The 17,866-nt window shown below is 34.9% G+C and overlaps 1 protein-coding gene across 2 annotated transcripts in view; it reads right to left on the bottom strand.

The window, feature by feature from the left end:
- The window catches only part of SLC25A12 (solute carrier family 25 member 12), a 117,435-nt gene that overhangs the window by 83,238 nt on the left and 16,331 nt on the right, over positions 1-17,866 (bottom strand). The window contains exons 3-4 of one of the 2 annotated variants that reach the window (XM_043994392.1): positions 16,425-16,567; positions 3,676-3,791 (exon numbers count right to left, since the gene is read on the bottom strand). In XM_043994392.1, coding sequence (XP_043850327.1) covers positions 3,676-3,791; positions 16,425-16,567 — 259 coding nt within the window. Of the gene's footprint in view, positions 1-3,675; positions 3,792-16,424; positions 16,568-17,866 lie in introns of those variants that run through there. The other variant, XM_043994393.1, reaches the window with a different exon arrangement.

Genomic DNA, 17,866 nt, shown 5'->3' with positions numbered 1-17,866 from the left:
AACATATCAAGGAGAAACAATGAAATCATTACCACATTCACACATCACACTCACACTTAAGAAGTCCATGAAGTCTTGTGCTACTCTGGGAAATAGAAATAGACTATAAAGACTTCTTTGTAAGGCCTCTCCCCCAAAGGTGAGCACCTCTAGCAATGCCAAGTACACCCCCCCAAGTACTGTACAGAGCCAGACCCCCAAAAATGGGCAGTGATAAAAGTATGGGTTGTGTTGCAGGGGTATTGTTTTTAATAATAACTCATTATTTTGGCTCAAAAGTATGTCATATCAAATGAAAACAAAGGCTATAAAAAGCTAGTACAGCTTAGCCATTTCTATGTAACGTTTATACAAACCCAACTATTTATATGTATACTGGCCAAGGCACATATGTCTTACATGTACAATAATTATATATATACATATATATATATATAAAGGCAGATCTATTTTTTTAAGAATACAGATAGATGAAAACCAAGTGTTCAAGTGCACTTATGTAATTCAATTATTATCAAGGTGAGGTACCAAGGACCAAAGAGTTTCTCCTATTCTATTCCACTCTTAATTCTCCCTCTCTATCCCTGACCTATATCTTCTATCTCTCTCACAAACAAAAAGAGAGAAAGAGAAAGAAATAAGCTTTATGAGCAAGTGCCAACCTATAAAACTGACCACATAAATTGTGGTAGGATTCAGTTGGGTTGAAATTTTCCTTAGATATGAATATATGCAAACATATGCACGATGGATAAGCACAATGCTACCTTTCTTTATATCCTCAGCACTTACCACAGTGCCTGGTACATGATAGGTACTTAATAATTGTCTATTGACTGTCTTGACTGTTATTCTCTTCAGTAAAATAAATGTGAAACATAGATGAAAAATCTCACTACAAACAAGTACAAGCAACTATCTAAAACAGGAGTTCTCCAACTTTTTGGTATCAGGACCCCTTTATATTTAAAAAATATCATTGAGGACCACCTGCCTTCCCAAACAACTTTTATACAGGTTATGTCTATTGATGTCTACCATGTTAGAAATTAAAATGACTTAATATTATGGCCTAGCAAGCCCCCTAAGAAGTCTCTGGGACCCCTGAAAATACCAAGATCACACTTTGAGAACTGGTGATCTAAATTATTCTATTGTACATGAACTTTGTAATAGTGAACATTATCGGAAATCATCAGTTCTCAGAAAGCTTGTTACCACCTCAATGAAAATATCTGTGTATTTGTCACAATTTGGTGCATCAAATTTAAAATTTTCTCTGATAGTATCTCATTTATTAAGGCTTTAAGTTGAAATTTTCATGTACTTAAGATCATCAAAATGTTTTGTTTTATGTCATATAAAGCAGGGAAACATTGAATGAATTTAGGAAATGGTACCACTCAAACATATCAAGTATTGGCCAGTAAGATCAAATAATTGTGTTGGAACCAGGGTCACAATATAGCAAGACACAACTATCTTCACTCTGTATTCCCTAAGAATCCTCCCATTCCATAATTATGAGACCTAAAAATGAAAAGAGAATTAGAATGCCACAGGGGTAACAGTATGCACTGAGCAATCCAAAATGCCTAAGTGCTTTCTCTCTCTGCCAGGAGCTATAGATACTACATTTGGATTCAATTTAATTTTAATCCTTACTTTTAAATCTTACTCTGTTAAAATTAGAAGCACAGGAAAGAATAGCTAGGCATACTGTGCCGTATTATAGTTTGAAGGGATGTATTAAATTTTAAAATGAGGCCCTTTGCGGGAAGATGCAAGAATTGCAGTCATAAATCACAAGCCCCTAAAATAGTGCTTCACACCTAGTAACCACTCAATAAATATTTGCGAAACTGAATTGGCATCAAGAAACTGCTCAGCTGTTTCCTCCACTGGTTATAAATCTAATCATTTGAGCTGTGGCAATTTCTTGGGCCTGTGTTAAGAACCTGCTGGGATCAACTGACTCAAGTGCTTTGTTTTTCAAATGGAGGGTTTAGAGAAACAATAAAAGAGGAGAGGAAAAAAAAAAGAACCACAATGCCAGGATAGGAAAGGTGAAAGAAGACAACCTTGTACAGGTTTTCAGGAATTCTGATACCTAAACAAGAGGCAAATGGTTTAAACAGAGGCTCCTCTCACTAATTCAGATGTATTGTTTCAAATACTTTTGAGGCACTATTGTTCCAGACTTGCTGGAAAACACACCATTTTATGTGATAACCTACAGAGGAGAGGGGAGAAAATGCGGCATTATTAATGCGTGCAGGTTTAAGGCTGAATGGACAGTGGACAGAGGCTTTGTTTGTGCTTTTTACTAGCTGCAGGAGAAAGGTGTTCCTAAAGCAAGTTAATATTTTTCATGAGACAGAAAGGCCAGAAACTGCTATAAAGCAAAAGAAAAAAAAAGTGCCTCTAAGAGGCATAGGATGTTTGTGAATTACTGATATTAATATGTCCATATTTATTTATCAGGAAAGATCTTTGATATACACAAGATCCACCTAGCTGAATAAGAGAAAGAACAATTGGGAACAAGACAAAATATATAATGACAGGCTCACCAGCCAGGCTTAAAGGCTCTCTCCCAAGTTACCTATGCTTTTGCACCATTCTTGTGCTGACAGGAAACCTCCAAAATCAGGGGCAAATTTAACTTTGTGCTTATCGTGAGGAGATTGATTGGATTTTTTTGGACAAAACACTATAGTGAATATTTTGCATATGTGGCTCAGGAATGGCCTCATTATCCTTTTTATAAAAAATGGTGCCAAAGCCACAATAAATAAGGGGCTACAAATTCAAGAAAATAGATACATTTATCTTTATTGAATAGTTTTATTCTGTTGCATGAAAGCACTGAGGTACCATACTTCACAGTCCATTAGAAAAAAAACAACAAAAAAACAACCAGCTACTCTTTATATTATACATATGGCGATCTTTTTTAACTATACAGATATAAATTTTTTTTAATGCTAAAACATTGCTACAAGTCTTTATCCTGGCTTGTATGTTGTACTACTGAGGGAATAAAGTCAATTTCTATATCCAACACAGAATAAGTCATTTTATGTTGGCCTTACTTTTAAGACAAAAAGCTAAAACTGGGGTGTAGAGAGAGGGCTAATTAGACTTTAACTCACTCCCTCATTCCATACCCCATTCTTCTCTTTTCAAATGTCAAAGTAACAATTCTCCAGTGATGCTACAGAAAAGTCCTGAACTTCTTACCCAGAAATCCCTTAAAGAATGGAGAGGATTACTCCACGCAGTTCATAAAGAATTTTGCCCAGGCTGGCCCAGAACAAGAAAATTTTGTAGCACCTATTTTAGGAATGTGAAAGTGTCAGTGATTCAATGAGCTGAAGTAATTACATTCCTGAATTCCTTAATCTTTTGCAACAATCTAATGCTTTGAAGAAAAGAAATCAGATTTTCTATTTTATCTGTATAAATCCTTTTCGGAAATTAGCACTGTACTTAATAACTGAGGTCCTAAATAGATAGCAATCTATATCCACTGCTGGGTATATGTTGTTAAAAACTGAACCAACCTCACTACCTAGCTCTTAGGAGACATTTTTCTTTCTTTTTCTCTCTCTTTCTTTCTTGCATTCTATTTTTTCTTTTCTTTTTTTTTTTTTGGTCTTGAAATATCCTTACCAAATGTCACCTCTCCACTTCCACTCTTGTCAAACAATTGGAAAGCTACCATGAACATAGCATCTGGAGCACACAAAACAGACTCAAATGCCAAAAACTCTTGATAGGAGATCAACCTAAAATAAAAAAAGAAAAAAGTTGTCAGGTTTCTAGAATCTTAATGAGGGCAGCAGTGCTTAGGGCTGGGGAACAACTGCTTTGAAACTACATTCATTGAGCTGATAAAGCACATAAAACATAATTGTCTTCCCTAACCAGCTTGCTGTAGAGGTCTAATGGACACTCATACACTTGAGATACCTAAGGGGTGGCATTATAGTAACAATATGCATAATGTGCACATATCCACATGTTGAGTCTGCACCTTTATTGGTATGCTTGTATTTTTCTTCTTAAAATTATCATCTCTTAGAAGCTATATTATGCAAAATTTGATAGCAATGTCCACAATTTGAAATGAACTATGAGTCACCAACACTTTTTTGATAAATGTATAAGCTAAATTGCTTAAGAAAAAGCTGTGCCCAGATGAAGGAAAAGTTTCCTGAAAAAGAGAAAATACAGGAAATTTTTAAGTGGTACCTTTAGAAATTATAAAAATATAAATAAAAAACAAATGTGTCTTTCCTGCCCCCAATGTAATGTGGACACTGAATTAGCTATAACCCCTAAATGGGAAAATTTAGTTAAAATAATTCCAGTTAGAATACAAAATGAACATTATAATTTTAAAAAATATTATGGATGGGGGGAGGCAGGGGAAAGGAAGTCCAGTGGACATAGAAGCAAAAAATTCCATAAGAAGTTAAAAAAAAGAAAAGTACTTTAAGGTTTTACTTTTTATATTAATTCCAAACCCAATTCAGATTTTTTAAAAGTATGAAATTCTATATTTATTGGAATAACTTAACATACAGAGAGTTAACTGAATCTACAGCACAGATGCAATATAATCTGTTCTATATTATATAATGGATTAGACAGTACTTCTGTGGTGCTTGCTGAGAAAGTAGCTCTATGAAAGTGTTGCTCCATAAATTAATGAGAATGACCCAATTCTTCTACATAGGGCCTGTTTCACTATGCTGCCTTACTCTCTGTTAAACAAGTAACTAGATAGACTTAGCTCTTCTCAGCAATACAGTGATCGAAGACAACTCCAAAGGACTCACAATGGAAAATGCTCTCCATATTCAGAAAAAAGATCTGTGGAATCTGAATGTAGATTAAACTATACAATTGCTACTTTTTTGTTTATTCATTTTTGAGGTTTTCCCCTTTTGTTCTGATTCTTCTTTTCAAAACATGATTAATGAGGAAATATGTTTAATGTAGTTGTACATATATAACCTATTGCTTTCTGTCTTGGAGTTGGGGGAGGGAAAGTAGGGAGGGAGAAAAATCTGGAACTCAAAAGCTTATAAAAACAAATGTTGAAAACTAAAATTAAATTAAATTTTTTTTAAAAACCACCAGACTGAAGGGGGAAAAAAGGAACTAAAAATCCTATCAGAGACTAGGATAAAAAAGAAAAGTCTTCAAGTAAAGGATGAGTTTGGCCATATAGCAACAAGGAATTCTAAAAGGTACTCACAAAATACTTGCTGAATACTGTGCTAATTTGGATTACTGGGAGAAGTTTCTACACCATGAGTTCCCTATACCAATAAACCTCTCCTCCCTCTCCCACCCCACAAAAAAAGTCAAATGGCTAGATAGCTAAAGCATGTCTATAGTATATGAAGTCACCTAAAGTGAATACTAGTTCCATGGTGATAGGTTAGTCTAATGGGACAAATGAAGTTACTTAACTTTATATGATTAGAATCTCAGAGATTATCTAATCCAACCATCTTGTTTTTAAAATGTGGAAATGAGGGCCAGAGAGTTTAAATTATTTGCCCAAGGTCATAAATGTAAATAAAATGTATATGTAAATGGAAGATCCTCTGATCCCAAACCCACTGAGCTCTTTCTATTGTAGCATATTGCCTTCCTTAATATTGTTATCGTCACCCAGAAAATCTTTAAAAAAAAATGAATAGGTTTTAATGAATTAATATGCACATAAAATCAAATTTATAGTATATATACACATGTGATTTCTTTCTTTTTTTTTTTGTGGGGCAATGAGGGTTAAGTGACTTGCCCAGGGTTACACAGCTAGTAAGTGTCAAGTGTCTGAGGTCGGATTTGAACTCAGGTCCTTCTGAATCCAGGGCTGGTGCTTTATCCACTGCGCCACCTAGCTGCCCCCTACACATGTGATTTTTAAAAGAAATAGAGGCAGAACAGATTATAAATGATGTACCAAGATCACAATTCCTCAGAAGTGACAACACCTTTTAAAAGTAGCAGTTATAGGTACAACTACCTATCCTGATACAGATAAAACAGCATTAAAAAGCATTTTGTAGGTACTAATCACATTTCCTATTACTTAGGAAACAACTTAAATTGATGAATTCTTAAATTAATTCTCAAGGTCTTTTGAAGAAGGGATGATTTTAAAAGAATGATCAAAGACAGTGCTTTTTACTAAAGGAAAATAAAGGTGACTGCTGAGGCATCAGTAACTACCTACCCATATGGCATTCTCTTTTTTTTTTTTTTTTTTTTAGTGAGGCAATTGGGGTTAAGTGACTTGCCCAGGGTCACACAGCTAGTAAGTGTTAAATGTCTGAGGCTGGATTTGAACTCAGGTACTCCTGACTCCAGGGTCGGTGCTCTACCCACTGCGCCACCTAGCTGCCCCATGGCATTCTCTTTTTGATGTTGGGTTTGTTTGTTTTGGTTTTGGTTGTAAACTTAACACCAAATAACATTTTTCCATGCACAAAGTAGAACAGAAAAAGAATATTGTACATAAAGTTGCAAATCTGTATTATGAGCAGAATGCTCTTACTTTAAAATATATAATAAAATCAACATGTTATAATCAGAGCTGTCCTGCTCTGTCTGCATTTCCTACAGAACTTCCTTTTGTATACTTTTAAAATGTTTTTCAATTATTTTTTCTTCTTTTTTTTATTTTGTTACCCCTATTTCTGGTTCTACCCCCTCAAAAAAATGAAAGAAAGAAAAATAAAACCCCTTATATCAAATGTATTTAATCAAGCAAAACAAATCCTCCCATTGTGTGTGTCAAAAAAGTATGTCTCCATATTTACACAGTGGCTACTACATCTTTATAATGTTGTTTAAAATCATTTGAGTGCATCAAGATCATGCTTGACAAAAAGGCAGCAGATAGCTTTCACAGATGATTCTTTTTGTTTTCTTTTTTTTTTTTGGCAGGGCAATAAGGGTTAAGTGACTTGCCCAGGGTCACACAGCTAGTTAAATGTCAAGTGCCTGAGGCTGGATTTGAACTCAGGTCTTCCTGAATCCAAGGCCAGTGCTTTATCCACTGCACCACCTAGCTGCCCACAGATGATTCTTTTTTTTTTTTTTTTTGTAGGGCAATGGGGGTTAAGTGACTTGCCCAGGGTCACACAGCTGGTAAGTGTCAAGTGTCTGAGGCTGGATTTGAACTCAGGTACTCCTGAATCCAGGGCCAGTGCTTTATCCACTGCGCCACCTAGCTGCCCCCCACAGATGATTCTTAATATCTTTGCAATCATACAACTGATAGAATTAAAAACATAAAATCCCCACTGTGCTGACTAATTATACAAAGGTACTTGGCTCAGTAGAACAAAAAACAGACTATAAGGCAACAAGAGATATATATCCAAATGTATACACATATATCAAAATCATAAGACTCCATGAGAAATTATATTAAAGCAGAAGCATTACTACATTAAGAAAATGTTAAGGGGCAGCTAGGTGGCTCAGTGGATAGAGCACCGGCCCTGGAGTCAGGAGTACCTGAGTTAAAATCTGGCCTCAGACACTTAACACTTACTAGCTGTGTGACCCTGGGCAAGTCACTTAATGCTCATTGCCCCACAAAAAAAAAAAAGAAAAAAAAAAGAGATCCATTTGCCCAAGGTATTTACTAGGGTCATGGAAAATGTGATACTTAAAGGCAAAAGAAATATTTTATTGATGTTGAAGTTCTCCAACTTCTATTTGGAGATAAATTAATTTCATTAAGTCCCAAAATACTACAAGTCCTCCTTAGAGAAATAGCAAGGTAAAAGATCAATCTAAGTATTCACAAAGTGAATTAGTTCATAAATACATGCATTTTGAATAAGTACTGCAAATAGACAATAAGCTGGGCCCAAAGCTGGAAAGAAGATTGGTCTAGCTTTCACTTTCTAGTACTCAGTGCTTTCAATGATCCCAAACTCTGCTGCAACAAAAGCTCAGCTCCATATTCTCCCTGTGATGATACATGCTTATGAATCTTCAAACATGAGGATCTTAAGCAAAATGCAAGTAATGACCAAAGAAGACTTGCATATATGATGCAATATAAACAACATTACTTAGGATATGTACAACCTGAGAAGTGGTAGGTGGGTCACAAAGTCAAAATGAGCCAAAAAATGAATCCTGAGCCATGTATTAGTGTCCTTGAGATTCTAAATGAAAAAGGGAAAGTTTTGGATGCAGTGAGAATTTATGGACAATCATCTACAAGAGTTACAGAATGAAAAGGCAGAAGTTGTCCTATGCATGGAAGGAGGACTAAACTGTCAAAAACTAAAAGTCTGACTAAAAGCCTGGTCTTTATTTAGATTCCACATCAAATAGCTGTACTGCATTCTAAAAGTATCAGCTACATAAGAAAAGCTATTAAATAATAGGAAAGGAGGGCAGCTAGATGGCGCAGTGGATAAAGCACTGGCCCTGGAGGAGGACCTGAGTTCAAATCCGACTTCAGACACTTGACACTTACTAGCTGTGTGACCCTAGGCAAGTCACTTAACCCTCGTTGCCCCACCAAAAAAAGTTTAGAAAATAAATAAATAAATATTAAATAAAAGGAAAGGGAAGGGGTAGGTGGGGGTGGGGGCATTATATAGTGCCTCCTAAATTCTAGGCACTGTGCTAAGAACTTTATAAATATTATCTCATTTATCCTCACAACAACCCTGTGAGGTAGATGCTGTCATTATCCTGATTTTACAACTGAGAAAACTAAGGCAAATAGAGGTGAAGTGACTTGCCCAGGGTCATACAACTAGGAAGTATCTAAGGCTGGATTTGAACTTAGGCAGCTAGGTGGCCTAATGGATAGAGCACCATGTCTGGAGTCAGGAAGACCTGAGTTCAAATCCTGACTCAGAGACTGTGACCCTGAGCAAGTCATTTACTGTGACCCTGAACAAGTCACTTTTACCCTGTTGGCCTGGGTTTCCTGATCTATAATAATGGGCTGGAAAAGAAAATGACAAGCCACCCCAGTATCTTTGCCAAAAAACCTCCAAATGGGGCAGCTAGGTGACGCAGTGGATAGAGCACCGGCCCTGGAGTCAGGAGTACCTGAGTTCAAATCCGGCCTCAGACACTTAACACTTACTAGCTGTGAGACCCTGGGCAAGTCACTTAACCCCAATTGCCTCACTAAAAAAAACCAAAAACCTCCAAATGCAATCATGAAGAGTGGGATATGACTAAAATGACTGAACAAAAACTACCTGACTCCAGGCCTAGTGCTCTATCCACTGTACTAGATAAGTTCCTCTAATAATAAACAATAATTACTATTTTTCAAGTTCCAGGTAGGTTAAGGATTTTTTTATTCATAGGAAAATAATAAATTCATATGGTGGAAAAGCATAGTGTTCTGTCCAAAATTCAATTCTTTGTATTACTACTCCTTTGTATTATTACTATTTTTTTTTCAGAGGTAGATTTCAATGGAAGAAAATTTCTATAGGAAATATTTATCAAAGTTAGCATATAAGACACTACCTGAAAGTTTGGCATGAAATTAAAGGACTTGATTTCTAGAAGAAAATAAACTATAACCCTTATCTACATCATTTCCTATCTGACTCCCATACATACCACTCCATCATGAATCATCTTTTACTCTTTCACACAAATAATCTCCTCCTACAAATCTATTTTTATTCTTGTCCTTACCTCATCTACACCATCTTAATTTCCATTCCTTACCTTCTCTGTGATACAAAATGCCTCCCTTTATATAGTGCCTCTTCTGTTGTCTCCTTCCTTTATAAAATTTGTTTTTTGCTTTCATGTCCTACTGAAATATTCTGCAGTTTTCACTAATGAGGGGAATGGAAAGGCCATTAAAAAAAATACCATCTAAGACAGGATCAAATATAGTTATAGAGTTAAATAGTCAAAAATCATGTATTTTTATTCCACATTGAATGTAATTTATTGAATGCACTGAATTTATATTTTAACCTCCTAAATAATTACTTAGGAAACCTACTAATCTCCTTCCATGACAGCTTTTAGGCTATCTACATATTCCTACCTACTGTAAAAAATACATTATCTTGATCTGTCTGTCAAACGAGGAATTATCTGAAGAATATTTTCCATAGACTCACACAGGAAGACATCAATTGCAAAGGATGATATTTGAGATATTAAAAATTAAGGAAGTAGAGAAAAATTTAGCCATTTGTTGTAATAGCAACTGAATTACAAAATTTCAAAGCATCTCTTCCAATCATTCCTCACTCTGATAATGGTACTTAGTAGTGCCTTGAAAACTTGGAAAATAAAAGATACTTCCACATTATTTCTTCTACTAGGTTTCTAATAAATAACAGGAAAAATACTAAGCAGTTTATTCATTTGTTGACTTAATTCTTCTACTTCTGTCTCTTTTGTCCTTTTCACAATTTGGCCTGTCAGTGGTTAATTATTGTATTTATCTATTACATACATAAGATTCTATGATTTAGAAATAGAAAAAGACCTTAAAGGCTGTCTAATCCAGCCACCACATTTTTTTTTTTTTGCAGGGCAATGAGGGTTAAGTGACTTGCCTACGGTCACACAGCTAATTAAATGTCAAGTGTCTGAGGCTGGATTTGAACTCAGGTCCTCCCGAATCCAAGGCCAGTGCTTTATCCACTGCACCACCTAGCTGCCCCTAAGCACCACATTTTACTGATGATAAAATTGAGAACTAGAAAGGTCATGTAATTTGTCTAAAGGCACAAAGGAAGAAAGCAGCAGAGCTGGGATTTGAACATGGGTCCTTGGACTCTATGTTTTATAAACTATTGTCCTCTCCAAGAACTGCTTGATAGTCAAAGATTGGTGTACAACCAGAACTATTGCTCTATTTTTCTTAGGGATGCTCTGAATTTGATCAACAGGAGTCTGGGAGTATCTTTCTCCCTCTTCATATGGCAATATAAGTAAACATAAAGCTAACCCATAACTGTGCCAGTCATAGGACTTAGAACCATTCTGATAGACTAAAAGTGGCAGTAAATATAGTAGCCGAAGATTAAACACACAAATTGTTAATTTTTAATTAAAGATTAGGTGGCCAATTAAAATTGATTAAAAGGAATGCTTTAGGTATCTTTAAAATATCTACATTTTTTCTCCAATTAAAAGATAGGTGGCATGTAGAATGCTGGATTTGGAATCAGGAAGCTCAGAGTTTAACAGTTGCCTCAAAGATACTAGTTTTGTTATTCTCAGCAAGTCACCTTAATTTGCTTATCTATAAGAAGGGAATAAAATGGGGTTTATATGATAAGTAAGATAACATCCATGTAAAGCACTTTGCTAATCTGAAAGTACTACATAAATGTTTTTATTGTTATTATTATTACTATTACCTAAGAATTCTATATCCAAGAGAATCCTGCTGAAGGGAAAATTATACTAACTCAAATATGTATGGTAAGAAGGATTATAACAAAGATGTTGGAAAATCTCAACACTCAAATAACCTTTGTTATTTAAGATGTTCAATTAAAAATGAAGAGGATTCACCTAAAAAATAAATAATCAAATATATGAAGGGGGTTTTTTTGGTGGGGGTGTGGGGGATGAGGGTTAAGTAACTTGCCCAGGGTCACACAGCTAGTATCAAGTGTCTGAAGCCGGATTTGAACTCAGGTCCTCCTGAATCCTGGGCCAGTGCTTTATCCACTGTGCCACCTAGCTGCCCCCATATGAAGTTTTTTTTTTTAATGCAAACTATTCAGAACAAAATGAAAGTTTGCTCTAAATCTCTAAGAAAAAAACAGAGATTTCACTTTATACTCAACAAATTGGCAAAAACGATTAAAGATGGAAATATTCAATGCAGGGGGGCTGAGGGACGACAGACACATTAATGCACTAAGGCTGCAAATGAGTATGGCCATTTTTTTGGTAGGGCAATGGGGGTTAAGTGACTTGCCCAGGGTCACACAGCTAGTAAGTGTCAAGTGTCTGAGGACAGATTTGAACTCAGGTACTCCTGAATCCAGGGCCAGTGCTCTTTCCACTGTGCCACCTAGCTGCCCCCAAGTATAGCCATTCTTGAAAACAATTTTGAATTGAATTATGCTATAAAACTGACCAAAATGTATATGTTATTGACCTAGAGATTCCACTAGTAAACATATACCCTACAGAGGGTCAAAGACAGAAAAAAAGGACTCAAATATAGTAAAATATTCAGAGCAGCATTTTGGTGTGGTAGCAAAAATCTAGAAACAAAATGGCAGCATGCATTGACTAAGATATGGCTGAACAAATTTTACTTCCCAAATTTCACAGAACTTTACTGTGAGAAATAAGGAATTCAGGGAAATTGGAAAAAAATGTATGAACTGATACAAAGTGAAGTAAGTAGAACAAGGAGAATAATATATATAGTAACTACAAAATGTGGACCAAAATGATATAATGAAGCTGAATGCTGGGTAACCATAATGACCAATCTTGACCCTAAAGAAGAAAGGAAAACAGATCCCTTCCTTTGATAGAGAGGTGTGGGGGGGGGGAGACTATCACTCTGGAATGCTATCTACTGTGACAGACATGGTCACTTAGCCACTTTCTTTTGGTCACACTTAATGGTTTATCATTATTAGAAGGGAGGACTCATTAACACACTAGCTGTGTGACTTTGGGTGAATCATTTGACCTCTATTTGCCTCAATTTCCTCATCTGTAAACTGAGGATAATAATAGCACCAACTTCCCAGGACTGTTGTGAGGATCAAATGAAATAAGTGTAAAGTTAGTTCAGTGCTTAGCATACTGTAAATGCTATATAAATATTAGCTATTGCTATTATCATGCTTGCTATTGTTATTATTATAGTAAGAATATATGAAAATGGCTGTGATGTATAAACAAAAGACATAATTAAGATTTTTTAAAAGTAGCATAGTTAGCAAATGATGTACAGAAAAATTGTCATTTTAAAATAAATCACTTCACAATTCTGACTCATCTTTTTGCACCTCTGATCCCATACACATTTTATACTATTACAACAGAACTATATTCATTTTTAAAGAAAACTGAGAATCAGCATCTTCATGAAAGTAGAAACAAATTCCTAGGACAATTATTCTTCAATTAGTTTCCAGTCCTTTAGCTTGTTATAGATTTCTTTCTGATATCACTGGTAAGAATCTAACCAATCTATAATCTATAAATGTATACCTCTGACAGCACAAAGCTTACTCTTCAATAAGGCATTCAGTTTTTTCCCAAATGCCCCAGGCTCAATTTAACAAAGACCTAATGCCTCCCCCAATAAGTGGCATATAAATTTTATAGTTATTATACAAGAGGCCAATTTTAAATATATATATATATATATATATATATATATATATATAATGACTGGGGGCAGCTAGTTGGCACAGTGAATAAAGCACCAGCCCTGGATTCAGGAGGACCTGAGTTCAAATCCAGCCTCAGACACTTGACACTTACTAGCCGTGTGACCTTGGGCAAGTCACTTAACCCACACTGCCCCACCAAAATATATAGATATATGACATTTTGCTATTTACATCATAAACACTGATGAAATAAATTTCTGAAAATGGAGAGAACCTAGATTCTTCTTCAACTTTATGAGAGAACAGAGCCTTCATGTGTAAACCTGAGTAGGGACAAATATAGAACCTACAATTCTGTAAGTTACAGCTTAAAACAAGCAACTGTCTAAACATTTTAGACTTCAAATCTAAATTGTACAATAATAGTCTCTCAGATACCTGTATATGAAGTACTTTTCATTTACAAGGACTTCAAAGTTTTAGTTGAAACTAAGAAAGAGACACATTTGGCTAATTGCTTCTACTTTTAGACAACAAATCAAACTATTTATAACACGCCCAACTGCTTCTTTATAATATGTCTCAAATAGCAAATACCCATAATATTCTGCTTTTACTTTCTGCCCATTTAGGGGGTGAAGTTGGGGGTTTGCTGGCATTGAGAATATAAGAAAATCAGCGCAATAAAGATCTGTGCATGGTGCAGAGAACTCCTGGACTAATTTATATAAACCACCCCATTCCTACTCATTCAAAAGCTTAAGAGACATATAGGCTAAAATTTAGTATTTCATTTCTGTTCCCTTGTGAGTACAAATATAATTATGAAATGCTATTTAGAAGAATTATTTGGAGCTTTTCCCACTAACAACTAAAATGAAATTAAGAAGCACCTTGGGTTGAATAAATTTACTCACTGAATTATACTATCAATTCCTCTATCCCTTTTTAGGGTGAAAAGTGAAAGGAGAAATGTTATTCCCTCATATGTAGAGTGAAGGAAGAAAATGAAAGAAGGAAAGGGGAATAACCAGAGAGTACCCAAGTGATATATAATGACATAAGTGTGAAATATTTCAGTGTGAAAAGAGGTATTGCCATTTTCTCCCCCTTTGGCTATAGAGATAAGTCAAGCAACACATTGGTTTTTGTTGTTGTTGTTGTTTTTTTAGTGAGGCAATTGGGATTAAGTGACTTGCCCAGGGTCACACAGCTAGTAAGTGTTAAGTGTCTGAGGCCGGATTTGAACTCAGGTACTCCTGACTCCAGGGCCAACCTAGCTGCCTCCAAGCAACACATTTTTAAAACATATGGTTCCATTATGATTTAGTGCTCAAGACACTAAAAATTAAACTATGAACAGATTATATTTAAGCTGTCTCAGGGAAAACTTGTGATTGTAATTAAATAATGCTAATAAGCCATGAAAATCTGAATCATTATTAGATATTTTAAGAATCATATACCAATATGAAAATGTATAGTATTGAAAAGAACTGCATCTATCTCTAACCCAGTTCAAGATGAATTATCAAATGGAATTTGACCCTTAGCATTTTACAGTCCTTCTTTTATGTAGATTTCATTTCTTGGATCTTTTGGGGATAGTTACAATCATCTGGCAGAAATCAGAAGAGGTAACTAAGGGTTACCTATGCCTTGATTTTAGTTGTCTTTTCTTCAAAAACCACACTGAACTAAATGTTAATAACAAAAACTACGAATACTTGAAAAATCAAATAATATTTCTTCATTAACTCTAAATAGTAAAACATAGCAAATTATGTAATAAAAAAAGATTATGTAATATAAAATCCTAAGAGAGTCATATTTTGCCATATTCTGCTATCTGAATTATCCCAAGTTACATTTAGGCTATAAACAACCCAAAAAAGAAACCTACATTTTAAAAAATACTCCTTAGGAGCCTAAAAAGAAAATTCCCTCATATTAATAATCCTAGAAAATTAATTCTCTCTGGTTTTAAAGTAATTTATATCTTCCTAAATTATTTTACAATTTGTAACACTGAAGTAAGTATTCCTATGGGTCAGATCTGCAACCAAAAGAAACAGTAGAGTTAAGAGGCTTTCAATTTGAAATGAATGAAATCTACCTTTTAAAAAGGTGGACAGTATCCCATTTTTAACAGACTTTTTCCTCCTCTTCTTCAGTCAATACCCACTCCTCTGATAATATTTTTGAACTACTTTCCTCTAAGAGCTTAACTTTTGGCCCTACTTGACTGTATCAAGAGTTCTTTCTTCTCAAACTGAGCCAAGGAAGCTTTGAAAAATAAGTAAATGAAATCACATTGGAGCAGAAGAGGTCAAAAGGAAGTATGTGAAAAGATGTGGATATTGTGCAGACTGGACTTGAAGGACAGTTTAAAAAAACAACAACAATTAACAGTAAATGCTCCAGAAGCTACCAGAAACCTGTATTAGTTTTAATTAGTTCTTATAGGCCTGTCTTTGGACTGGTAGATTTCTTTAGTGAATGAATAGTTCACAGCAACCTTACCAACTGATATAACCATTCATAAAACTGTGAATATACTATAATTTTGACATAATAGTACCCCATTACTTACATATTACATATTTCTACTATAATATCCTTATTTCATATAGTCATATAGTCATACATTTCTGTGTATTTCTATAAACCAAATACCTATTCACAACCACCAGCATTAACAATGGATATTCTCTCTTGTAATCATGAAAGAAATATATTAGAGATGTTTTACTTATTTAGAGCTCATCCTTATATACATAAAAGGAAAAAATATTCACTGTCCCCTCTCTGTGCTATAAACCCCATCCTTATATATAAATATTTTTAATTTTATGTACAATTTTAAAAAGCCAATGTACAAAAAAAAATCAATTTACAGTTCTCATACTATATTTCTTACCAGGAGTAAACAAAAGCATTTTAAGATAAATATTTGGTTATATTTTGTTTAAAAGTTATAGGTGGGCACTAGTTTCACTTTCTTTTTAAATATTGCTCAAATAGCATTTTGTTCAGAAAATGGTTTCAATTTCTCACCCATCCTTGGTTTGGTCAGCTACTCCTGCCAAGAGTTGCACAGTCCATGGATTATAATGTGTATCACTATATAATCCAAGATAACGCTGGACAAAGTCCTCTGGGGTCATGTAATGTTCTCCATCAACTTCAGTACTGGCATACTACAGAGGAAAGAAACAAACATTGTAAGGATAAGAATAACTTAAATAACATTTTGTTAACAACCAAACCATCCATGAAATAATAAATTAAAATTCAGCAGAGAAATGAAGGGACATTAACGGATCTTTTCTTTTTGTGTGAAATAAAACAAAGAGGGAATATTCCACTGACAGATTTAAGAATGTCAGAAAAACAAGACATTTCAGAGTATGAAGGCTAAGACGGCGGCCAAAACCTAAAAGTCAGAAGCTAAAAAATGTTCAAGTTTTCAGAGACTTTCTTACCCATAAAAGAGGTCAAGAAGCTAGCCATAATAGAAATTCTTGCTATGGAGAACTCCAGTTTTTCTTATTGGTCCCAATTTCTAGCATGTGACAAGAAATTAGAGAAGATGTTTTCTCCTTGAAAATTTTATCAAGGATTTTATTTATAAGGATGACCAATGTGATCAACCAAAACCTCTGCTCTATGGGAAATGTCTCTTATTAAATTAATATCTGCATATTTGACTCAAATCAATCCAAACTGACAAATTCTTTTTAGAAATTCTTTTGCTGAATCTGGCAATGCCAACAAATAATCACAGTTTACTTAAATGTTGATAACAGAAGCCCTAATTTCTATAATTTCTTTTTTTCTGAGATGATCTGTCAAGCAATCTACCCCAAAATGCCATAGGAAAAAACTTAATATCAAATAATGTTTTCTGTGCACTTTTGTGAAGGTTTACCTTTTGCTCTCATTGATATTTAAATTCTTCCTTTTAAGTAGGAATTAATAAAACATTTGAAATTCTGCAGAATACACCCATACAACTAGAGAGTTCCAATCTTTAACACCCCACAGCATAGTAAATATTCAAGGATACCATTAATCTCATAGTTCGACTTAAATAAAGCCTTCAGAAGTAGCTTAATTCTCAACTATCCTACTCATTACCTCAAAATAGCTCTATCTTGGGGGGCAGCTAGGTGGCACAGTGGATAGAGCACCGACCCTGGAGTCAGGAGGACCTGAGTTCAAATTCGGCCTCAGACACTTGACACTTATTAGCTGTGTGACCCTGGGCAAGTCACTTAACCCCAATTGCCTCACCAAAAGATAAAAGCTCTATCTTTACCTACCCTCTCCTCTTTCCCATCTGCCTTAGAGAAAGAGACCCTCTTTCTTGTCAAGACTAATACCTCCATTGAAGACCTTGATCACAATCCTTCTTGCCTCCAGAATACTGCATAATCGATCATTCCTCCTCTCTAGCACATCCGCTCTCCTTCTCCATTAGCCTGTTCCCTTCTGTT

The sequence above is a fragment of the Dromiciops gliroides genome, chromosome 3 (genome assembly GCF_019393635.1).
Source record: "Dromiciops gliroides isolate mDroGli1 chromosome 3, mDroGli1.pri, whole genome shotgun sequence".
Lineage (NCBI taxonomy): Eukaryota > Metazoa > Chordata > Mammalia > Microbiotheria > Microbiotheriidae > Dromiciops > Dromiciops gliroides.
Note: the sequence above shows the minus strand (reverse complement) of the source record. Positions and strands in the feature narration are given on the sequence as shown.